Source organism: Polyodon spathula, chromosome 3 (assembly GCF_017654505.1).
Source record: "Polyodon spathula isolate WHYD16114869_AA chromosome 3, ASM1765450v1, whole genome shotgun sequence".
NCBI classification, from domain to species: Eukaryota; Metazoa; Chordata; class Actinopteri; order Acipenseriformes; family Polyodontidae; genus Polyodon; species Polyodon spathula.
The window spans coordinates 74,394,473-74,421,084 of NC_054536.1; the positions used below are offsets into that span (position 1 = coordinate 74,394,473).

A 26,612-nucleotide genomic window follows, 5' to 3' on the forward strand; every position below is an offset into this window, starting at 1 on the left:
AATTATGTGCCGACCCCTGGGAGCTCCCATCTACAGTCGGCAATAGAACAGCCTGGACTCGAACTGGCGACCTCCAGGCTATAGGGCGCATCCTGCACTCCACTCAGAGTGCCTTTGCCAGATGCGCCACTCGGGAGCCCGACAGAAAGCATCTTCAGTAGAACCCATCTCCGCTTTACTCTTTGTAAGGGCAACTGTAGTACATTATTGTGTAGTACTATTTAAGCCTACTGCTTTTTTTATTTTGTTTTACACATGCGTGAAGTAAACAGTTTGGATATTCATGTTTCTCATGTAAATTTTTTAACACTGTAACATTAAAACACATGTATTTCAGTATCATATTTGTACAGCTACCACCTACAGTATATATTGCTCCATATAAATACACTTTAAAATGGGAGCTTTTCGCTTATTGGCAAATTTCAGTTAATGACAGCTTCTTGCTAGGAACTGAGAGGTTGTTAATAAGCGGCATCTATTGTGTGTGTGTGTGTGTGTGTGTGTGTGTATATATATATATATATATATATATATATATATATAATTCCCAATATTAATATTATTACAGCATGATTACATTACATATATCATCAGGTTATAGCCAAAATAACAGTTATGATGTTGTGCCCAAATTCTCCACTACAGACCACAATTATACATAGGTCCCTCTACTGGTACACCTATTTGTTCATATGTTACAGACTCTTTTGTTTTTTGTCATGCACAGCTTTTACCAAAGAATTCCACTTGCTCTTATTGTGGAGCAGCTGCTGCCTCTTCGCATTGCCATACTGGAAAAGCTCAGTGTCATCTTGCTCATCAGCTTCTGACACTATTTCCATTTTTTGAATGATGAGTTTCAGAAGGTTGTGCTGCTTTTCCAAAACCTTTGAAATATCCTTCAACCTGCAAATTAAAAAAATAGAAAAAAAAACCTAATAGAAAAAAGCTGTCACTATATACAGCACTGCAATTATGCTAAATCCTTATGGTATAAGGGTGATATCTCTATGAACAGACACCAGGGCTGTTCCAATGTTATAAACCCCAAACATTTGCCGGGTTTCCACGCAGCTGAGAAAGTAGACTACAATCATTATTTATGTGATGTAGCATGCGCATATTATGCACATATCAATACATATCCGTATACTGACCTCCATTATAATACTATGCTCACATTCACCACAATGTACTGTAAAAACCTTTGTTTAAATCTATTTTCTAGGTGTTTTAGGGGGTCCTAAAAAGGGGGGTGCGACTTATACACCAATGTGACCTATAGGCTTTTTTCATAATATTGTTGTCTCAAAAAAAGGGGGGGGGGGGGGGGGGGGGGGGGGGGGGGGGGGGGGGACGACTTATACAGTGTTGTTTTACGGTACCTGGAACAGATTCCCATTTTATTTCTCCCATTATACTTTTATTTATCCCATTGTAGAACAATAGTTTTCTGTTAATTTCTCCGCCTTTATTCCGCCACTAACACATGTCCAATACTTTACTGCCTGCGGAAGCAAGGGTTATTTATTTTTCATTCGCTCACATTTCACCTAAAATGGCTGCAGTAGTTTACTTTGTGATGCAGCAAAAATCTAATTAAACAGTTAAAACAATGTGTGGAAGCGATCAGTAAAAAAAATAAATAAATAAATAAATAAATAAATAAATACATTAATAGTATTATCAAATCTACACGTTATACTGTTATTCCAACACAAACAGTGCTGTCCTTGGGTACCCAGTTTCTAAAGGTATTGAAATAACTTTACACTTAAATTATAATAAAATATTATTGCTGTTTTTTTGTGTCACAAATTTTTTGTGTTGTACAGTGTTCCCATACTTGACATATATATTTTTTTTTTTTTTTTGATCTAGACGGAGAAGTCACCTCAATTCCAGTTTGTTACAGGTTGGAGACCAAAGACGCTCATCGAGTATGCATATATATCATATATATATTATAGATCTATATATATATATATATAATATATAGATATATATTATAGATTCAAAGTTTAGTCAGAACTCCCTTTGAGGGTCACAATATTTAGTTTTTTTGTTGTGTCTTATATTTCAATTACTTAATTGATCAAAATATTACAATACAAATATTGTACGTTTTTCCTAGTATTATGTAGTTAATAGTTTGAAATATACACTGCACCCAAGGTACCCAAAATTTGTTTAAGTCATAAAATAATTAGATCAACAAAGTAATTAAGATCTCATATGAAGTGAAAGCCAGAATACACTTAGAAATGAGTCTGACACTGCACCGTAACCATGCTAGAGCACATTACCTTTCTATGGATTTGGACTGATTTCAGTTTTCCAGCCGTATAAAAATAAATAATAATTGTGACTCTGGACTGCGGTAGTGGCACAATATTCTCTATAAACAATTCTAGAAAAAGTCTAAGAAATTCTGAGGCATACTGCAAATATTTCTACACTTTTTATTTGACTGTTCTGGTTCCCAAAGAGATTTTGGCCCTGTGCTCTTTGGTGAGAACAAGCAGTCATGCAGCTAAAGGAGGAAAATTAAGAAAAGAAAAAGAAAAACTGGACAGAGGTCGTTGATGCCATTGTTTGTTAGTTTCATCTTTTCAAAATCACAAAGATTTTTTATAGTGAATAAGATGTTTATATTTTTACCTACTGGAAAATAATTTCTTCTGATCCTTCTAAATGCATCCCAATGTGAGTCCTGTAGACTGTGTATTTATCTAAGCAACGATCTGCAAAGGGCCAGTGCATTACCTGAAAAACCTGACTATACCAGGCTGTGCAGTTCTGGGGCTAGAGTGCTCTTTCATTCCAAATTTTATTTGTAGAGCATTACCGTGGCACAACACCAGTGTCAACCTGATCATTGTTACCTGTACTTCTGTGTCTGAACTTCAAATTCCAGAGGCGTTGTGCGAGAATGGCCTGTGTTCAGCCGGGTTCTTGATTCAGGCTTGCCATTCCAGTTCCAGAAGGCATGAAACTGTTGAGAAATGTCACAAATATCATCTAATGTGTGTGCATGTATGCTTTTGTAAAAGTGATCATATCGTAAAGGCTACTGTATATCAGCTTGATTTTAAAAATGGTAAATTCCTGTAGTGCACAACCATGTAAGACACATAATGAGAAAGAGATACAGTATATTGAACTAAAGTGATTTATCGCGATTAAAAATAATGTAGATACACACACATATATATATATATATATATATATATATATATATATATATATATATACACACACACACACACACACACACACACACACACACACACTGTATCATCTCTCTTCCTCACAAATCTAATCCCTCAGTAATGTCTATATTGTAACGATCCCGGTTCCCGCAAGCAGGCGCATCACACAGGACAAGACAATCCACATAGAGACGGAGGGCGGGTATAAACCCAGGACCTCTCGCACTAAAGCATAGCACCGATACCGCTGTCCAAAAGAGCCAGCTGTCACATTTAAGAAGAATGTGGCATTTATGTTAATGTATTGTGTGCAAACATGAGAGTTGTTTTTTTTAAATCCCCAACCTGAGTGCATGACACAGTTCCTTTCGAAATAAAAAAAAACTTTCGGGTGGCTATTTGTGGATCATTTTCTTCACCCTATCCCAATTTAAAAACCACAGCCCTAAACTTAGAACCTTTTTTAAATAAACCTAATTGTATTTGTAACAATAAATGTTAATGCTTAAGACATGCAGACAAAAGAAACAGTGTACTGTATATGCTATTTTATTTTTATTTTTTTAACTGGCAGTGGTAGGCCTACGTTTTACCCCATCTAAACTGTAGTAAAGTTACAACTATACTAATATTAAATTATAAAAATTTCAACCGTGTCATACTAATGTTATGGATGCGGCATGTCACTACATTATATTACTGAAATATTCAAATTTTTATTAAAGGTTGACAACATTTGACGTGAAAAATAATTGTTACATATAAATAAATCTCCACAATCACACATAAACTACATCTGATTGACAATGATGTTATAGAAACATAAAAACACAAGGGTTTAAAACAATTTACCATATAAAGAGTCATCGCTCACACATTTTAAAGTTCATATGAAAACGCAGTGGCACGAACACACACCAGCATAGTCTTGCAAATAAAATGGTCAGATAAAAATTAAAAATCATGCAGTGAACCTCCCCTTTAATCAAGCTCTTGCCCCGCCTTACTTTTGCCTAGTTTTGCATTAAGGCAATTTTTTTTTTTAAGGCAAGGCTAGAGTGTAGTACTAGATAGTGTAGTACTAGATGTCTGTTTTACATTTTAAATACATGTGTGCTGTAACATGTTTCTTTAAAATCTGCCCAATTGAGACTTATAGTCGCAGACAAAAGTATTAACACCCTACACTTAATATAAGGTAATTCAAGGAAATGTTAAATTTAGCAAACATTATGGACTAATCGATATGGCAAGAACCAAAATACATAATTTCTTATGGTGTAACAAACAATATTTATAAAAAACAAAACTACTAGAACAATTTCAAATATTTATTCATGACAAAAGTATTGGCACCTTTACATTAAGTCTAAACATGTTTGATTTATTAATTAAAGATATGACCTGATTGTAAACCATTACACAGTAACTATGCTGCATTATAAAGCCAATGGTCGGAAAAAAAGGTAATTATTTCCAATATCTGTTGAAGAAGCAGCATTTTGGCAACACAGCAGATGACGGTCAAGACAAAAAAGTTGGATTCACATTTGGAAAAAAGCACTTGTAGCAAATTACAACAAAGGAATTGGCTTCAAAATATCAAAGAAATATGGAATACCAGAGCAATAGTCAAGTACCACCACAGAACAAATTCAACTGAAAAGCTTGAAAGAAGTGGACGTCCGAAGAAAATTACGGATACACAGGTAGGAGAATCGTCTGAGCAGCTATCCACGATGAACAGCCAATGAAAATAATTAATAAAAGATTTAGATGCATCAAGCATAATAGTGCATGAAAGAACTGTACAAAGCTCCTGAACACAAAAGAGTTGTATGCACGTAGATCTCGCTGCAAACCCCTTTTAAAGAAAATTAATATACAAACTGTCTACAATTTGCCAGGAAATATAAACAGGAACAAAATTCTCTGGTCCAGTGAGACTAAAATAGATTTTTTTTTCCACAGTATGTTTGGAGAAAAACAAGGGAAAGCCTTCAAAACCTTGTACCTACAGTTAAACATGGAGGTGGTTCTATCATGATATGGGGGCTAGAGACTGGAGACTCATGTGATTGAAGATCAAGTGAATGCAGCCATGTATCAAAACATTCTACAAATTACAATGATACCATCTGCTCGTAGGCTGATTTGCAGACAATTTATCTTCCAACACAACCCAAGGAATACAGCTAAGTCAACTATGGAATTCTTGAAGAAAACGAAGACAAAAGTTCTGGAATGGCCTTTACAATTAAAAGATCTCAATCCAATATAAATGCTTTGGATTGTAGCAAAGCATTGTGTATCCAATCTGTTTGAGCTGAAGGAAATATGCAAGTCAGAATGGACCCAGATTTCACCAACAAGATGTAACATATTGGTTAAGAATGATCATTAACGTCTGAAAGCTGTAATAAAAGCGAAAGGAGGACACACAAAATACTAAAGCAGGGGTTCCAATATTTTTGTCATGAACTAATTATTTAAATGAAGTAAGTTTGTTTATGAATTATGGTATAGTAAGCACATAGTTCCAATACTTTTGTCTGCGACTGTATGTAGTTAATAGAAGTGTAAAATGGGTAAGATTTGGGAATTATTTCGTTAGCTACAATTCCTTTAAATGTGCTCTAAAAGGAATTATCAGCCCAGTATTGTTTCCCTTGCGGACTGTAGTACTATATTGTACATACCTTTGACCCACAGACTCTGTTAGGATATACTGTAACTTTGACCTGATCCACTCGTTTCATAAACCAGTATGGCAGCTTTTCCTCCAAGTTAGTGTGGAGATCAATCTGTAGACGGAAACTTTTAGAATTATTTTATTTAATGACGTTTATAAACTAAAGTTTGGGAGGAGGGGCGGCTCCTACACATTTCGTCATCTCAGTGTAACATATGAAAAACATACACATACCCATGTAACACCTCTCTTCATCCCTCCACCTCCCCCACCTCCACCCCAGCAGCTTCTCTAGGGTACAGTCTATCACTGGGGTCTCCTGCCTCGTCCAGACGGCCAGGTGGTGGACCCTCAAACCAAGCAGGTTTGATGCCAAATTGTTTTTTACATACATTGCATAATCATCAATAACATATTTCCTTAAACTTAGATTTCTGTGTTGTGGCGTTTGTCCGGAACTACAGGTAAATTTCAAAATATCACTATTTCCAATGAGAAAACGGGAGCTTTTGTGTCTTTTCATTCACATAAAGTCAGAAAAAAACAACATATGAATCCAAATTAACATGTATTTATACTAAAGTAATACAACAATGACTACAAAAGATTTAGAAGTGAGTAGTTTTTCGAGATTTAAGATTATACTGTAAATTTACAGTATAATCTTAAATCTCGAAAAACTACTCACTAAGCAATTAGAAAATAACACTTACTATCCAGGAACAAAAATTGTGTTACATAGTGTTGTCTTCATTCAACCTATATATATGACCGTGTAAGTACAAGGAGAATGTCCTGTATATGATAAAGATAATACTAGAAACAAAATCTCTAATCAGTGGTACTTTTAGTTTATTCCAATCCATGACCTTGTTCCACTTAATCACACAACTAGAGATACAACCTTTTTGACCAAAAGAGCCATACCAATGAACAGGGACTTTTAAAAAAACCCTAATATATACTAAAACTAAAAAAAAACAAACTGGATAAACTGAATGAACAAATCTATTATAAGGTTAAGAACTGTTTCTTATACTAGTCCTTTTAAATTTGACCATATGCTGCCATTTGGGTTTGTAATGATAATGAAGAAAGAAAATGCTGTGATTTCTATTGCCTGGAAGCTTTACATAGCCTATTATCTTATACCTATACAAAACGTATAATTCCTATCTGCTGAATTTGGATAAAACCTGTTTAGACTGGACTTACCGGGCCTACGCACCACGTTACTGCATCCTCAGCTGATGCACTATCCTTGCACTACTAATATAACTTAGTAGATATAACTTGTTGTAATCCTAACTTATGGCATTCTAGTTCATATTGTATTTTAGTAGTATTATTTGCACATTGTAAACCTGTATTGTATTTAAATATTAATCTATAAATATATATATATATTTTAACCCTGTAGAGTACTGCCCTGTAACACCTGTAAGTCACCTTGGATAAAGGCGCCTGCCAAATAAATAAACAAGAAGAAGAAGAAGAAGAAGAAGAAAAAGAAGAAGATTATACTAAGGGGACCCCAAGACCTCTGCCTTTTTTTGTCTCCCCTTTTTTTTTTTTTTTGGCCACCAGCCGCCACTGATTTACAGTGCCTAAACAAGTATGTCTGTAACATACATTCAAAATGAACTGTAAGATGATGAAAAAGTTTATGACATATACAGTATTACATATTATAGAATAAGAATTACCAATGCAATGTTTAATCACAATCTGATAAGCAATTATCTTGATTATTGAATTTAATGTTACACATAGACAGATGGACATGTATATCCAAAACCCAATATTCTCAGTAACTTTAGCTAATAATTTTACTGTCAAGTTTCATGACAACTGGATAAGTGGTTCTCCAGATGGGGGCCTACAGTATATGAAAAAATGTAAGTGTGGCTAGACATACAAATGGACAGACACCCCCATATATCATCGGAATCAGAAATTCTAATGTTACTAAATAATGTTAATACCAAGTTTCATCATAACTGGAGAAGCAGTTTTCTGGATATATGCCATGTGTATCGATTGAACATTATTTATTCTCTGTGAAAACCAAAACCAAAATGAATCCTGCACTGAAGTTAGATTTCTGTCTCTTCCAGATGAATGACTTACCTGCATAGCAATCCTTTTCAAGCAAGCATTTCTCTGGACCTCAGCAATATCTCCAACAGCTAAACCAATCTAAATATTGAAATATCAACATTTTAGTTGTAAATGTATGTACATTGGTCAGCATGCTTGATACAGTACTTTAAACTGAGAAATGTCTGAAGTAAAAAAAAAAAAAAACCTACCAGCAAGTTAATGAGGAGGATTGGCATCAGTAGTAAAAACCAGCAGAGAATTGAAAAGGTGAGAAAAGGAAAAGGTAATCTATTCTCTATGAGTGGGGTAAGAAAATTGTCCTGGTAACCAATATCTCCCAGCATCATAGCAAAAGTCTGCATTATGGAACGTGCAGGAGTTGCAAATGTTTCCTGCAAAACAAAATGGTGCCTTTGTTTAATGTTTCAGCACAAATTAATGCATGCATCATAACACATTTCCTGTTACAAACATACACTAATGCTTTTTAATAAATGATACATTTAGCATCAAAAGAAAGTTATCACCATTATAACACATTTATTTTAACAAGGTATATAAATGATGGACATAATCACTCGATCCTTCATCCTTGACCATGACATCCTTGAGTGACCATGACTTGGGCATATGCATTTAATCATCTAATTAGTGAGACAGTTGATTGGAACCTGGATATGGAGTGATTTCAGCTGTTGAATTGTGAGTTTGAATAAAAGCAATAAACAAAATCACAGAAAAAAACAAATATGCAACTGCTGTCAAAAGAGCTGCGCCTTCGTGTAATCGGCGTGTTGGAGGCTGGACTAGTGCAGTGTACTGTGGCTCGCCATCTTGGGCGCTCACAGCCAGCAATTTCAAACCTGGCAAGACAGTATAATCAGACACACTGTCAATAACAGGCCACGAACTGGGAGACCAAAAGTCACAACACCTGCCCAAGATCAACAGATCTTCGTGATGTCAGTTGTTATTCAGCACAATAAAAAGTCACTGCACCTGCTCTAAAACAGAGTTTGCCATTTTTCGATCACATCTAGTCAATTTTATCCAAATATAAGTGATACATTTTTTTGATGCTCAAATATAAGTGATATGTTTCTTTTGATGCTCAAATATAAGTGATATGTTTCTTTTGATACTCAGTATACATAAAGACATAGTTCATAGTTTGTCTAACCTGTTCAAGCATTAGAGCATAAAACACCAGGGCGAAGGCCAAATTCAAGAAAAAGAACAACAGGCTAATACATAAAAGAGTTTGGAGGATCTCACCAAACATCACAACGTAAATCCCAAAACGTTCAAACCTGTGGACAGGGATAGAAAAATGGTCATGAGACTATAGGATAATTCATGTACTGATATTTCACTCACCAGGGTGACCCTCCTTGCAGTTTAGAGATCTTAACTACTACTGTGTAACAGTGTGTCTTTTTCAGATCAGTAATAGTTAAAGTACCATATTTGAGGGACCGGGAATGAAGTAGCCTCCTGTCCCTTAATTTGTCATAGTGTACATGCAGCAAGAGAGTACAGCCCAGGCTAGCACATTTTCATTTATTTATTTATTTATTTATTTATTTCCTATTGTTGCATGTAGACTTTTTTAAATCCCCAAGTAAATTGTAAATCTTCAGGTATTCTAACTATGTATGCTATAATTGATCATTCAAAAATGCAATGGATCATCTAGCTAGTTGCATTCTGACATCTCCATTAAGAAATGTAATATTAAAAATATATATATACTGACAACATTTATCAATTTATGTATCACGTAAAACTGGACATAATGGCACACACATTAACATACACACCCTTGTATGCAAATTAATATTACATAGGATCTAAAAAAATAGAAAAAACATACTAATCCAGTTATATAGTTAAAGGACTTTAGAAATAAAATATACCTTTGCATATAAAAGAGAAAGTTGATCCAGGAATGAAACACAGCGATGGCCCCACATTGCCAGGGCCAGTGTTCCTGAGAGTTATACAAAAGGGGGATAACAAACAGAAGAGACTCGACTGCTACACACCAGTCTACATAATTTGAGTAGTCAAGTAAGTACCTCCAGCGCTGTGAAGAAAAACAGTAAAAATGTCAGCAAAAAACAAACATTCTTGTGCGTACACAGTAACACTTGTTTAAAGTTGAACTGTCTGTCATGCTTCTTGCATCTGTGTATGCATCTTTTGTGTTTGTGTTTCTTAGCTCCTTACAGCACTTTCCTTATCCATCCACTAGATGGTGCTGAGGACTTTTAAAGGCAGTGAAACTTGAAACTGGTAGTGTATTGGCAGGTTACCTCTTAAGGAGTCATGGTAGTTAAACACGACACAATTGAGGAAAACTTGACCCCCTACGTTTTTATTAATGTTACCACTATAGTTCTTTCTGAAAAATTGGTACCAGTGGTCAATTACTGGAGGTTACCATTTTTCAGCACCAAGTGAACATGTAAAGTTGATGAGCAATCTTTTAAACCTAATTCAAATGGGCAAGATGAATATTTTTTTTAAATAACACACACTATTTCAAAAATGTTCTCTATTAAACATTTTCACTGCTTATTAAATATATAATGAACCAAAATGTACTTGAATTTTTTTAGCTCTCTTCTTAGACTACCATAAGGATCAGAATTGCTGAAGCTACCCACAGTAGCAGCCTAAAAAATACAAAGGATACCTTTTCTTCCTAAAGAAAAACTATACGTAAACCCAAGTTGCTGTAAAGGTACTGCCAAAATAGCATGGCAGAAAGGTGACACGTATTTTTATTGTTACATGTAAACTAAGCCATAGGATGTGGCTGCTCAAGGCAGGTGCCTGCTTCCTTAGGAGTGATATGTGTACCCTAGGGACAAAAGTGATGGAATGTGGACACAATTATGTAATCCATTTATGTGGAACTTAGAAGTGAGTGAAGCAGGTCAAGTGTGGTAATGTCAAAAGTGAACAGAGTGGTGTAAAAACACATTTCTCACAAACAACAAACTATTCAGTGTGACCAAATTCATGTCTTGTTTTAGGCCCACCAATTCTGAATGTGAATCATGTGCACCCCTAATACGCAGCCATGCAGACTGATTTTTCCAGTAAAAAGTCAGTTTTATAGTTTTATTGTACATTACCTGCTGGTATACCTGGACCATCTCTTTACCAACTGCACATAGATTCATGACAAGAACCAGAATCGTGCAGATTGTGTAAAAATAGTTGTACTGTAAAATAGAACATTTCAGTTAGGATAATCAGACATGTGTTTTGTCTTAATATACTGTAAACCCCTTTTCTTTTTCTATATCCATTTTATTGCTACTTTAAATGGCTGTTTATTGCACAATATACTGTATACCATACAATACAATGGTTGTACTGTTTGTCCTTCATTACTAAAATGTATGCTGTTTCATTTTCTGTTAATCTTAAAAATAAAGAGGCTGCAGATTTAAAGGAATTCACAGCAATAAAACTATATGATAAAAAGAATATACTGTTGAGACTTTTCTTTGATCCTTTTTTTTCCACGTATGAGAAATCAACCAATCACTGTTCAGAATTTGTGAAAATTCTAGTACATCTTATCCTTCCTGCACACTTGTCCAAACTGCATGAGATGACATCTCTTATAACAATTCGAGACACCCTACACACAACACATTATATGTATTTTATAGTTGATGTGAAATCTCTTAAACCTTATTTATTTGGGCCTGATTGGTTTCTCAAAACAAGTAATACATATTAAAAAACAAACAAATGTTGCTTCCATGAATTTCTTCATAGAAACAAACATAGGGCCTAATATAAACCAAAGATCAGCCTAAGAACATTGCATTGCAGGAATTGTGAGCAGATTGGGCAGCATATAATAGATTGTCCTACCAGTACTCTATGAAATACAAATAACTTGCTATTAACTTCAGCCAGGTCTTTAGTTATCATTTGGCATTATACTTGACTTGCAGTGCCGTTGTGAACCTAATGAGGTACAAATAAAAAATGTATTTGTGGTGGATCTGAATGATCTGGACATATTTGCATTCCTAAAAACATGAAACCGTTCTCAGGAGATGTATAGTTAATCGCATGCATACCTTATTCAGGGACTGAGAACTCATGGTCACCTCTCTAACTTCTGTTCCATTCTCTGCTGTTCCATTCACAGATATTTCTGGTCTCAGATTCACAATGAGGATTGTTAGAGGCACCAAACCAAGACTGTAGATAGCCAGGTTGAGAGCATGGGCTTTTAGTCCATAGGCAAGCCTACACAATACAAATAATGCTTTTCAATTTATAATACAAATAAGTCTTGTTTGTCCAAAAAAGGCATAGGTTGTCTGTTTAAAAAAAAAAAAAAAAAAAAAGTTCTGTAGTATTAAGACTGCAGTATACTGTGTGCAGCAGCTGTGCAGTATCTGTGCAGTAGTACTGCAGCAGGAGACACTTGAACTTGACTTTTTCCATAACACAATTACAGCAAGAATCCAATTGGAGTATTTTAAGGAAGCAATCTTTACACATTTAAATTAACTGATCAATTAATGCATCTGAACAAAAGGGCAGAAGCAGTTTAGGGCTGGTTTGCAAATGTATGGCCAGTGGAGAAATAACATTTCAAAGATTGCACTATAAATGATGTAGAGAACCAGCACTTTGTATTTTTGTATATGCAAACATATGCAGTGTATTCTATATTCCTGGTATACAATATCTTTATGACTTACCATTTCATTTCTAAATATTTCTTGCTGACAGGGTGGGTCAAAAGCTCAACACGGTTAAACTGTACCATGGCCTGAAAGAACACAGATTATCATTTATACATATTTATAGTAGGTTGTTGATATACTATAGGTTTTTATAATATTGCATTTTCAAGTTATATATATATTGTAAGATAGCAGGGAGGGGGTTAAAATTCCTCCCTGCTAAACATGTGAAAATGCACTTGTGGGTGAATGGGCTAATGGGTTTTAATTGTGTTAATTGTTTTATTGTTTAGATAATCCCCTGCACCTGGTGCTAATTGTAAATTGGAGCCAGGTGCAGGGTATTTAAGAGAGGCAGCCAGCCTGTCTCAGGTTACTGAGTGAAGAGCCCGACTGCGTGTGTGTGCAGTCGTATTCCAGGAAAAGGAATTGTGTGTTGGTGTTTGACAGGTAAACGGCTTATCCGTCATGTGGTCAGTAAGGGACCAGTCTGTGTTTAATTAGCTCTCCAAAAAGGAGTTAGGTGTTTATTTCTGCTTGTTTGATTTTGTTTTTGATTTGGTGTTTATTAAAAAGTGCGCAATAGCGCTGTAACAACTCCATTTTCTGTGTCCTGGGTCTATTTTAAAGGGGCAACGAACAGAGTGAGGGCGGAGGATCTTTTACATAAACTCTCCATTTCTTATTGGGTCGTAGGGGCGCCCACACACACTGCTAAATCCATATGCAAAAGATCCTCCGCACTCACTCTGTTCGTTGCCCCTTTAAAATAAACACACTCAGCAGCCTCGAACAGACTGGCTGCCTCTCTTAAATACCCTGCACCTGGCTCCAATTTACAATTAGCACCAGGTGCAGGTGATTATCTAAACAATAAAACAATTAACACAATTAAAACCCATTAGCCCATTCACCCACAAGTGCATTTTCACATGTTTAGCAGGGAGGAATTTTAACCCCCTCCCTGCTATCTTACAAATATATATATATTGAACAAAAATATAAATGCAACATGCAACAATTTCAAAGATTTTACGGAGTTGCAGTTGCAAGGAAATCAGTCAATTGAAATAAATTCATTAGGCCCTAATCTGTGGATTTTACATGACTAGGAATACAGATATGCATCTGTTGGTCACAGATACCTTAAAAAAAGGTAGGAACAGGAAACACTTAGGAAAAGAACTGGAACACGCTGTTGTACACATCGATCCAGAGCATCCCAAACATGCTCAATGGGTGACATGTCTGATGAGTATGTAGGCCATGGAAGAACTGGGACATTTTCAGCTTCCAGGAATTGTGTACAGATCCTTGCGACATGGGGCCGTGCATTATCATGTTGAAACATGGGGTGATGGTGGCGGATGAATGGCACGACAATGGGCCTCAGGATCTCGTCACGGTATCTCTGTGCATTCAAATTGCCATCGATAAAATTAAATTGTGTTTGTTGTCCGTAGCTTATGCCTGCCCATACCATAACCTCACCACCACCATGGGGCACTCTGTTCACAACGTTGACATCAGCAAACCGCTCGCCCACACGAAGCTATACATGCTGTCTTCCATCTGCCCGGTACAGTTGAAACCGGGATTCATCTGTGAAGAGCACACTTCTCCAACGTGGCAGTGGCCACTGAAGGTGAGCATTTGCCCACTGAAGTTGGTTACAACACCGAACTGCAATCAGGTCAAAACCCTGGTAAGGACAACGAGCACGCAGATGAGCTTCCCTGAGACTGTTTCTGACAGTTTGTGCAGAAATTCTTTGGTTGTGCAAACCCACAGTTTCATCAGCTGTCTGAGTGGCTGGTCTCAGATGATCCTACAAGTGAAGAAGCCAGATGTGGAGGTCCTGGGCTGGTGTGGTTACACGTGGTCTGCTGTTGTGAGGCCGGTTGGACGTACTGCCAAATTCTCTAAAATGAAGTTGGATTCAATTCTTTGGCAACAGCTCTGGTGGACATTCTTGCAGTCAGCATGCCACTTGCATGCTCCCTCAAAACTTGACACATCTGTGGCATGGTGTTGTGTGACAAAACTGCACATTTTAGAGTGGCCTTTTATTGTCCCCAGCACAAGGTGCACTTGTGTAATGATCACGCTGTTTAATCAGCTTCTTGATATGCCACACTTGTCAGGTGGATGGATTATCTTGGCAAAGGAGAAATGCTCACTAACAGAGATGTAAACACAGTTGTGCACAAAATTTGAGAGAAATAAGCTTTACAGATATGCATCTGTTGGTCACAGATACCTTAAAAAAAGGTATACATAATCATAACTTCATAATACTGTAGTGTTTTCGTGTTTTTCTGAGATAGAAATGAGACTGAAACCATGAGTAGATGGAGGCTCAAGCCATTTATTTTTGTACAGTAATCAGTGAAATAAAATCATATAGTAGGGGAAGGGAACTGGGAGTTGAAAATGTAAATAAAAGGATTTACATGTTGTTTGTTTTTCGGTGACCTTAATCTTTCCCTCTCTCTTTCCTTCTGCCTCTGCTAAACACAACCTTCTCTCACACGCTTGTCTCCCCTGATCATCCTGGTCATTCCCCTTATATGCCCTGGCTTCCCCCACCTCTTACATAGACCCCCATCCCCACGTCTTTCGTGCCAAAACAGCACCCCAAATCCCCTACACACACATCCACACACAACAGGCAACCCCTGCATGCATATACACACAATCCAACCTCCTGCACACACACACACACACACACACACACACAACAGGCAACCCCTGCACGCATACACCCACCATGCAACCCCTGCACACACCATTCAATCCCTGCGTGCACACACACACACACACACACACACACATATTCAATCCCTGCGTGCACACACACACACACACACACACACACTATCCACTATCCCCCTCACCCCAGGATTGCTACAATATCATAACACAGGACAGGCTCTGTTCACAAAATTGTAAGGACTGCCTGAAGGAATGTTTTTTCAAACTTCCATTTTATGACAACTTTTTTCCACTGTTTTAAGGTTAGGACTATTTTTCAAAACACTCTATGTGCCATATTACTGCTACTACTTACATTCAGTGAAGCAAGAGGCTGATAGTTAAACACCTTATCTTCTTTTGACAGCTTTGAATACGTCAGTGGGCACTGAAAATATTGGAAATTGTACTCAATCTGCAGAAATAAAATCAAATATTTGTAATTGGAAATCAAAAGAGAAATATAAAAAATAAAGAAAGACAAAAGTCAGGATTGAATATTGCTTAGAAATACATTTTTCACACTCACACAGTAGTCTTGACTATTGACATCATCTTCTGATTCTTTCAAACATCTGTCCAAAAGCAACTGTAAGATATATACAAGTATACTGTATCAGTACAAGCGAGACCCCAATTTGATCACATACTGGCAAACCATCCTAAAGCACAACCTCATAAACCTTTTTTACAGCCCATTTTGATTACTGGTAATTAAATTACGTTTTCAGATCATTAGAAGTTTGGAACTTTTCTCATATATCAAAGCACTGCATTATCTAATATACTGTTTTTAAATACTCTTTAAAAAAAAATCCTTTAAACACTTTTTAAAGTGTTGGGATAATTTATGATACAGTATGTTACTGTAGCTTATATATTTTTATCGGTTGTGTGTTAGAATAATGCAACAAAAATGAAATGATCTAAATTTGTCTAAAAATAAGAGCGTGTCGATTCATCAATTTGTATGGTGAGCCACTGTTGTTTTCTTAACAGTACAAGTTTTGATACAGTGACCCCTGGTGCACAGCGACACAGAGCTCATCAGCACATATTGCAATGTTCTTCTTGTCAATGAAATGGAAGACTGCATACAGAGCGTTAACTGTTTTCAGTTTTGAATGTAAACAGTTTAAACAGTGTACTTTGTTAAACTATACTCTCAAGTCACTAGATGGACATAAAGTTAATGATATTAAAAGCAATAACTAAAATGTGTTTTTTACTGCTGCTTGTACATTGGTATTTTATTAGGCCACATTTTATTGCCACTGTAATAACACAGAATAATCTTATCCATGAAAACTAAAATGACATATGAATTCATTTGAAACACTATTTCAAAATAATCTTGCTTTGGGGAACACAGCAACATTTAAGCAGAAAAGCTGTAAATCACCTTGAAATACTAATAATCTTGACCATTATCAGTTTTGTTTTTATAGTTTCAACTGTACTCCAATGCAATTATAATTAGGCTTACCTTGAAGCTTTCTGGAAGGAATTCAATCATCTCCAATACAGGGACTGTTTTCGTAGATCCCAATTTATATGTTGTAATAGCTTCATGGCACCTAAAGTACAAACACTTGCATAAACACTTATCTAGGCCAGAGTCTAAACTGCTATATGGTATCCTAACACAAAGAGCTGTCCAGTCCTACCTGGTTCATGAAAGGTGGTGACAACAGTACTCTCTAGAACCGAAAAACGTGACATAACCGTACACTTGTTTTGTTACAGTAAAAAGTACATAATGATTACAATAGAAAATATTATGTCCCATTTCAGATTTGGAAGGATAGCTTAAAGTGATTATTGTTCAATGTATTTTCTGTACATCTTATTATTATTATTTTAAATACTAAATCTGCAATTTAGTCCAACCTACATTTCTAACATCTATTACAGTATTTCTTCAGATATGCTTGATGTTTTTAGTTTTTTAAGTTACCTTTCACTCTCAATGACAACAGAGGCAACTTCATTTCTCCCTTGGTGTATAGCTTCATGAAAGAAAGTGGCCTCACTTTTGTTGAGTGAAATCTCCGCTCCTTTACTCAACAGAAGGCTTACAGAACTGACATGCCCTTCCCTTGCAGCTAGGTGAAGGGCTGTGTTCTTTATCAAGAAAACAAAATTATCAATTTCCAGAAGTCAGTACAACTACATTTCATTCAGGGTAATTGATAGTGGGTACAAATGGGAGAAAAAACCTTTCTGTGACATGCAGCACTGCGAGAAGCTATGTCTTGTTGATACAGTAGTAGGCAAAAAAAAAAAAAAAAAAAACTTGGACTGTTGCATGTTTACCTGAAATAAGGAAATTGTTTTGACTCTCAAAATGTACATTTAATTGGCTTAGATCTCATGATTTCTATCCAACAGATTGTATATGCTGAGAAGATGAAAACACACTGTTCATGGATTGATTATTTCAATTTAACAGGTAGGAATGCACACATACCCCTTCTTCATCAGCCTTATCTATAAGATTTATGTTTTTTTCCAAAAGTATCTTCATTGTTTGAGTATAGCCCTCCACTGCAGCATAATGTAAACATGTCCGGCCTTTATAATCACTAAAAAAAAAAAAAACACAACTTTCTTAAGAGATCTGTGATTATTTACTGATATATTTTGGACGTAAAACCATATATGTACAATCTTATCAGAGATGGTGTTATTCTGGTTCTAAGAGAGCTACTTTTCGTCTACTGTATACTGAATATAATCGATATCTGCCATTACTACACCAGCATAAAGGGAAATATTTTATTTTTAATTTCATGGATTGATTATTTCAATTTAACAGGTAGGAATGCACACATACCCCTTCTTCATCAGCCTTATCTATAAGATTTATGTTTTTTTCCAAAAGTATCTTCATTGTTTGAGTATAGCCCTCCACTGCAGCATAATGTAAACATGTCCGGCCTTTATAATCACTAAAAAAAAAAAAAACACAACTTTCTTAAGAGATCTGTGATTATTTACTGATATATTTTGGACGTAAAACCATATATGTACAATCTTATCAGAGATGGTGTTATTCTGGTTCTAAGAGAGCTACTTTTCGTCTACTGTATACTGAATATAATCGATATCTGCCATTACTACACCAGCATAAAGGGAAATATTTTATTTTTAATGTAATATTTTTAATTGTCAATGTATTTATATACATTACTGTACATATAATAATAATAATAATAATAATAATAATAATAATAATAATAATCTTACCAAAGGAATAAAGCACCCTTCCTTAGCAGCAATTCAACAACCTTAATGTGTCCATTCTGAGATGCTAGATGGAGTGGGGTCATTCCTTTCTCATCTCCTTCATTAAGTAGTCTGCTGTCTCTCATGGTCTCCAGCAACTGGTGGCAAGTGTTGAAACGCCCAAACCTTTATCAGACAAAGAAAAACCTCAATTAGGTATCAATTTGGTATTTTGGATTAGTCAATTTTTAAAAACATTCATTTTAGAACAGCTGTGACTGCCTTTATTGTATGCAAAGCTGTCAAAATGAATAGCATCTGAACTTGACAAAGTCAGACACATGGAAAATATACTTCATTTTAAGGTCCATCACAGAAGTTTCTAGATACCCTTAGGTACCTCAGAGGTTAGGACTACAACACTTAAGTTACACATTTTGATATCACACATATTTTAGGTGTCCTAGAAGCCGAAGCACAGACATCAAACCTATTTTCTGGTATAAGGGGCCTCCAAATCTATTAATGAACCATACAGTGAACTAGCCTCCCTCTAATCATCGTACTTCACCTGCATACTTTTGAAATTCACAGACCCATTGTTGAGTGTGTTGTGCTGTGTGCGAGTAAGTTGTGTGGGACAAGTATTATATGTCGTTTACAGTGTTGGAAGGGATAAAAAATTAAAAAAAAAAACATGCTTCTCTCTTCCAGTACTGGATTCATGTACAGTAAGCTGTGTTCACTTAAAAATAATGAGTGGTTCTACAAACAGATAACAAACAATGAAGCACATCATTATTATTATGTAACAATATTAATAATAATTATAATAATAATAATAATAATAATAATAATAATAATAATAATAATAATAACACAGACAGAAAAGAAGAATACTTGCCCAGCTGCGAAATGCAGTGGAGATTTCTTATCCTTTGATTTTAAATGGAGGGATACCTTCAACCCCAGCATGTTAGTTACTGATTCTTGGATTCCTAGTCTGCATGCATAATGAAGTGGAACACACCCCTCGTTGTCTTCATCATTTAGAAGCTCCTTCACATCCTTGAGCTGAAGCAAAGCCAATACAAACAGGATGAAGATACAAATTCTTTAGTGAAACTTGAAAAGAAACCTTTTAGTTAAGCTAAACTGCTGCACATATGGGCTTTTCCCCATTTTATTCCTAGTCTCTTCGCCTTTGATATATAATGTAGTAACAAAGTAACTGCTTACAATTCTCAAAATTGTAAAGATTGTTTTGTTAATGATTTTTTTAAAAGCTCATGTTGATTAATAAATCAACTTTGCTGCTTGAAACTGTTTTCATGTGCGTTTTACCTAAGACAACACTTAAGGCCCAGTTTTGATGACAGGGTAAATCTTTAACGCTAAGACAAAATGTGTTTGCCCCTGATTTTTGATGAACAAATTGGAGCAAACTGCCTTTGCCCTATAATGAGATTTTTGTGACATTCGATGTGTGGCCTGATGTTAGCCTAATGATGAAAAAAATACTCATTCTGTACAGGCTAATTTAGACACATCTCTGCAGTACATAGGCTGCTACGAGGGTCGTGGGGGTGTCAATCTGTTTTTTTTTTTTGTTTTTTTTTGTGGTTGTTCTCCAGCGAATCTTTATTAGCTGAAGTCAACATTTTATTTTGGTAAAAGTTCGAATATTGGTAAATCTCAAGAACAACCAAGTGCCTTCACCAATACCTGTAAGCTTCAGTAAATGTCCGAAAAGCAATATATTTCTTCATAATTCCGGACGTTTATCACGTTACTTGATAAATGTTGACAGTTACCGGTAAAATGTAAGATATACCCGATTCTGACTTTTACCGTAACATATATATTTGCAAACACTTTTCATGAATCCCGGCTGCAAATCACATCAACGGTGTATAGCTTAATATTAACTACTGTCACTAACTGTCAGGCAGCTCACAGTGCATACGCCTCGGTCACAGGCTACAGGGCAAGGTACTTTAAGTTAGTTCATTTTTTTATTACCTTACATCGAAATGCCAACGACATGAAGAACTCTTTAACCTTTCAGTTTTCACCCTCTTATTTATATTGTATCACAGCTGATGGGTTTGCAACCCATAATGTATTGTCTGCTGCTACTGTTAACACAGACTTTCACAAACACAAATGTACATAATGCACTTTATTTAACAGGCCTATACATAAAACTTTTTGATTTCTTATGAGGAAAAAGTTAAGTGCAAAACTACGGTAAATGTATTATTATTATTATTATTATTATTATTATTATTATTCAAGTAACTAAATTAACTGTGCCTTTTCTTTATGTGTTGGGTTTGAAACATATACACGGATATTCTGGAGACAAACAGAAAACACATGAAGTGCAGGCCTAGGAATTAGAACAAATATTTCATACAAATCTTTATTTTTCACAGCAGCATTAAAGGTAACAAAGAAACGCTCCAAATCACAGTTTCCAGATATAATGTAAATGATGTGAACTGTGGTTTGGAAAGGTAAATACGCTCTGTATTGCAAAGGCTGAAAGTATGTATTTGAAAAACAATTAATGAATGTTTATAACTATAACAAACTATAAATATAACTGCAATCACATGTGCCAAAATTGCTCAATGAATGTAAATATTTCTAAATACTGCACTAGCAAACAATGCAAAACACAAGCAAATCAAATGTTAGCTGCTTACAAACAGAAAGGTAGCCCTGAAGTTTAAAACACAGTGCTAGCATTTTATTTGCTTGTGTTTTGCACTCCAGGGTCATCGTACTAAACTTTTTCTTCATCAAGATTACAGCAAAGTCCATCACTTAGGCTATCTGTAAAGGTATTGTTACCGAGGGATTGTGGTAGTGCCGGAAGAAAACCAGAGTCTTAGATTCAGTGATAAAAGTGCAGGCTTTCCCATTTCCCTACCAGAAGATACCAACATTTCCATTGGAATACAGGTTAGTACATGTGTTATAATAGGTTTACAGGCAGTTCATATTACAAACAATATGGATAACTTAGTGACAGGTAATCCGCTCCGTCACACTTTCGTTTTCTTAAAGGGAATGTCAGTTGCTCGTGATTTTCTAACTGCTTTTGGCTTACACTTTCACTTCATTGGTTAGTGCTAATGGGATTTGGCCAGGGCTCAACTCAACCTCTCTTCAAACATGAAGGGGAGGGAGCAAAAAAAGTACTTTGTCTTTACGTTTGCTTTTTACCGCATTTCATCAAAATTGGACGCTTATAGTTCTGTGAACAGAACCCTTGGTCTCTATCACAACCCTTAAAAAACAATAGCATAGTAACCAGAAGAAAATGGCAAACTTTACTTGTAGAATTTCCTCAGATATATTCTTCAGTCCTTTGGGCTGCTGCACAGCCAAGTGTAGGAAGTTGCAGCCACAAGAGTCTTTTAACTTCACATTTGCTCCTGAAATAAAAAATAATATATAATATATTATATATATATATATATATAGATATATATATACTATATAAAATTATATATAGATATATATATTTAAATACTTTTTATCGTATTCGCATATCAACACATTACATGTATTTTAATAAATAATTGGAGAATTCTTAAAGACAATGTATTTAATCAGTTATTATTTTGCTACTAGAAAATAATGTCTAAGAAAGCAGGTGGTATTTATTTATGTTAGTTTGTTTTACATGTAGAATTGATGAACTTAGCTTAGATTTCGCAAATACAGTGTTATTTCACAGTTCGACAACTCATAGTTTGGCCAATGGTGAGAGTAAATTTTACATTTACAGCATCTATTATCATAATATGGACTGAGGAATAAGGAGGGACAACACTTCACTTTGTTTGTTTAAGCAAAATAAAATTTCTTAAAATCCTACCTTTCCGTACTAAAAGCTCAACTGTCTTCCAGGCTCCACAAGTTGTAGCCTGTAGAAGAGGGGAGTGGGACTCGCAGTCAAGGCTGTCAATGTTGGCACCCTACAAGCACAGTAAATACAAGGGGGTAGATTCAATTGAAATTCTGCACCGCCTTAGCTAAGGCAGGATGAATGTTGGTATTAACCCTTAAAAGATCACATAGCTATTATGCATAAGGAAATCACATTTAATTGTATTTATTGTACGTCTAGATCAGAAATTAATGTACTTCAGCTTTTTTTTTTACCACACATTAATTGTTGCAAGTTTTTAGTTGTATCCTCCAGTGCACATTGCCCTAAAACGTGTTCCATTTCCGAATTATGCACATGTAACATTTCTGAAAAAAACTGATCTGTAAATAAGAAATCTAATATTTTTTTTTTTTTTTTTTAAGAAACTTTTTTTAGAAGCACAGCATATTTAGCTGAAAAATTTCTGTAAGACACTGAGAAAAAAAACCTATCGGCAACCAACTTCTGTGCACAAAAAAAAAAAAAATAAAAAACAATTGTCAGTTGAATTTTGACAAGGCTATCTCGGCTAGATTCAGATGCAGTGTTTTCTTAAAAATGTGTAATTTCTGACAAAAGTCTGAAACGCTTCAAAGGCAGTGCAGCTGCAACTCTTGGATACCTGGTGCTAGGGCCCAGTAATAGTCACAGTTTCCGTCACGTCGACGTTGAGAACCCTATGACCCACGATCCCGGGTCATTATCAGTGTTTTCAGAACTGCAAGCATGCTGAAAACACCCATTATTAATTAATGGTGTGATAGCCTCCAGTAAACATCCTGTGGATATCTGTAGGAAAATGCCTGTTTACATAATAGAGAGTAACAGTCCTTGTCCAATGCGATGCTGTGTTAGACAGGTTTTACTATGCACTTATTCAATACTGACTTGGATTGTACAAATTCCCTCATAAGTTTTAGAAATTCTCCTTTTTTGACTGATGCGAGTAATATATTTTAACAGATTGTAAACTTTGAATGAAAAATATGTCATACAAACATATTTAGCTGAAATATTAATTGTTAGTGTGTATAGATATCTTATTTTAATATTGGAACATTCCAATTGTAGGCTATACTTCAGCCATTGTTTGTGTGAAGTACAGCAAAAAAAAAAAGGTAATTCATTTTTTTTGTGCAAAACCTAACATAATATAGGAATAAAAACAATCAACAATAACTGTGCTTTTTTACTTTATCCCGTTGCTCCTAAATGCATTAATACTTGGGTCAGCAACACAAGCATAAATTTAACCTATCATATAATCGAATGAATTAAGAAAAAAAAAAAAGCATTACAACCCACATAGGTCATTTTTTTTCAAACATAGATTTATATTCTTTAAATCACATATCACATTTTGCAACCCCCCTTCCCCCAACCACCTTACAAAAAATTAAATAAGTATGTATTATTTATCTTTATATTCTTGAGACTGCCTATTATTATTCTAAAATGTAACACCAATCTAGCCTTTACCCTACCCACAACAACAAAGGGGAGCTGCATATTTCTATATCCTTCTACTTACGTAAATATCTGTGCAAAACGCTTGAATGAATAAATTAGAAAATACATGTTTTGTTCCCTTCTGTTGTTTCTATGTCCCTTAATTTAACTAATTTGCTTAATTAGGCCTTTTTAATTGTTTTCAGCTCTTAAACAGTTGCAGTGTTCAAGTTATTTATAAAATGTTATAGCTAACTTGAAATCTGCAACTGTTTAAGAGCTGAAAACAAATAAAAAGGTTTAATTAAGCACATGATATGTTCGATTAAGGGTATAGTTAAGTGATTGAGAGCTCAGTTGGAATGAAAATCAACAGACACAGGGGGTCCCAAGGACCAGGGTTGAGAAGTCCTGATGTAAATGGTAACTTCAATTCCCTCCCAAAAGATTAAACATTACAAATTATATTTCTCCTCCTATTTGCTGCCACCTTAAATTTTAGGACTTGTTTGATTTGATGCTGCATAAGAGAGACTGCAAACTGGAAAGCCGCACAGTTTCTGTAGCTTCTCAGAACATCCATCCTCCTTATTTTGGATTTAATCTAGCCCAAAGTTGTAAATTTCTTGTTAAATGTATCTTGAGTTGCAGATTTTAATACTCCTTTGTTATTTTTGCAGAAAGAAATACAGTAGAGATGCAGAGTTAGCACACCCAGAGCTGAATTAAAGCTACCCTGGGTCCATAGACAAAATTATTTCAGTGGACGCCTATGGTCTCAAAACGCAAACAAACAAAAAAGTATAACTGATGTGCCCTTAACAAAACATGTATTTATTTATAATGCATAATACTGCATTCATTTCTCTGTAAAATTCCTGGCAATCCCTCACATGCCCTTCCTTTTCCAGAGCACATTACTGTTGTAATCTATTTTCATCATAATCAAAAAATTATAGGCTAGGGCTCCCAAATGGCACATCCAGTAAAGGGCTCAGTGTGGAGTGCAGGATGTGCCCTATAGTCTGGACATCGCCGGTTCAAGTCCAGGCTATTCATTTGCCGACCGAGGACGGGAGCACCCAGGAGGAGGAAGGACTAGGTCGGCCAGGGTGTCCTCAGCTCACCACGCACCAGTGACCCCTGTGGTGTGGCTGGGTGCCTGTGGGCTTGCCTGTGTTGTCCTCCGACACTATAGTTATGGGTGGCTGCATGGTGAGTGTGCAGTGTGTAAAGAAGCGGGCGGCTGACGGCACACGTTTTGGAGGACAACATTTGTTCGTCTTTGCCCCTCCCGAGTCAGCGCAGGGGTGGTAGTGGTGGGCTGAGCCTAAAAATAACTGCACATTACTAAATTGGAGAGAAAACAATAAAAATAATTGGTGACCACTAAATTTAAAAAAATGTATAGGCTTAACGCAAATGTTTTTTTACAAGACATGTATTACACTTTTGAAACGCATCCTATTTTACTAAGCACATTGCACAGATCTTTAGTTAACAATATGTTTGTTTAACACAGAATAAAATAATGGATACAGTTCAAAACAATGCTAAATTACGCAGTTATGAAATATCCATTCATCTGTATTCAGATTGCCACGTGATTTGTGATGATTCAGTGTTGCTTCTTCCATGTGTCTCTGGAATTTGACACATCTTTACCAAATGCAGTATTAAGATGTGTTCCTGTTTATAAGGAATTTTGAGTTTTTATATTAGAACAAATTATTCATTTCTAATGTGATTTTATACAGTAAACAAACTGAGTTGGGTATGGTGTTTTAGCTCAGGAATGTGAAAATGACCTATGTTTGCATGGAGGAGGATGAATCTCAAAGATAAGAGATTCAAAAGGAAGAGGGCCACGGGTACACAGAAAGTAGAGGAAGGAGGGATCATAAATGATGTCACTAAAAGGCCATTCATAATAAGTTACAAAACTGCATTAAAATCATTATTTTCTGAGCTATATCAATAAACATATTAGACATCAATAATATTGTTTATCAGTTTTATTTCCCCACATGTTTATACCAACTAAACAGACCACAACATTTATTTCCTTATTTATATTCCACAACCCCCTCAATCACTGCACGCATAATGGTACCATGTTTTGTTTCCTATCTATGTATTTATTTTATAATGCATAAATGCTTTTTTTCAAGGTTTTAGTAGAGCAAGTTCTTGAACCAAATAGAGTTCACATAAAATGTTTTTAAAAAAGCAATACAACATTGTGAAGGGGATAATTTATTGAAATATTAATTTCTGAGCTTAATTACACACAACCACTCTTCAGATATGCTAGGCGTACTGTAAATAATATCCATGTGTACTTTCGTTCAGATGATAGAGGATATTGATTGCTAGGGCATAGCAACAAAATGTAAGCAATACTGAGTCAATATTAGTTCACCTGGAAGAAGAGTAATATAAAACCTCAGTTTGTATGTGCTTTGTCTGTATATATATATATATATATATATATATAT

The 26,612-nt window shown here is 35.5% G+C and overlaps 1 protein-coding gene across 1 annotated transcript in view; it reads right to left on the reverse strand.

Annotated features, from left to right (window-relative positions):
- Positions 1-557: 557 nt before the first annotated feature.
- LOC121308638 (transient receptor potential cation channel subfamily A member 1-like) overlaps positions 558-26,612 on the reverse strand; it is a 39,963-nt gene continuing 13,908 nt past the window's right edge. The window contains exons 8-26 of the mRNA XM_041241154.1: positions 22,612-22,711; positions 22,065-22,165; positions 19,624-19,793; positions 18,741-18,905; positions 18,328-18,442; positions 17,449-17,615; positions 16,978-17,068; positions 16,015-16,080; positions 15,808-15,900; positions 12,753-12,823; positions 12,120-12,291; positions 11,154-11,243; positions 9,927-10,096; positions 9,191-9,320; positions 8,220-8,402; positions 8,038-8,106; positions 5,915-6,019; positions 2,889-2,998; positions 558-909 (exon numbers count right to left, since the gene is read on the reverse strand). Coding sequence (XP_041097088.1) covers positions 699-909; positions 2,889-2,998; positions 5,915-6,019; positions 8,038-8,106; positions 8,220-8,402; positions 9,191-9,320; positions 9,927-10,096; positions 11,154-11,243; positions 12,120-12,291; positions 12,753-12,823; positions 15,808-15,900; positions 16,015-16,080; positions 16,978-17,068; positions 17,449-17,615; positions 18,328-18,442; positions 18,741-18,905; positions 19,624-19,793; positions 22,065-22,165; positions 22,612-22,711 — 2,379 coding nt within the window. The 3' untranslated portion in view covers positions 558-698. The remainder of the gene's footprint in view (positions 910-2,888; positions 2,999-5,914; positions 6,020-8,037; positions 8,107-8,219; positions 8,403-9,190; positions 9,321-9,926; positions 10,097-11,153; positions 11,244-12,119; positions 12,292-12,752; positions 12,824-15,807; positions 15,901-16,014; positions 16,081-16,977; positions 17,069-17,448; positions 17,616-18,327; positions 18,443-18,740; positions 18,906-19,623; positions 19,794-22,064; positions 22,166-22,611; positions 22,712-26,612) is intronic.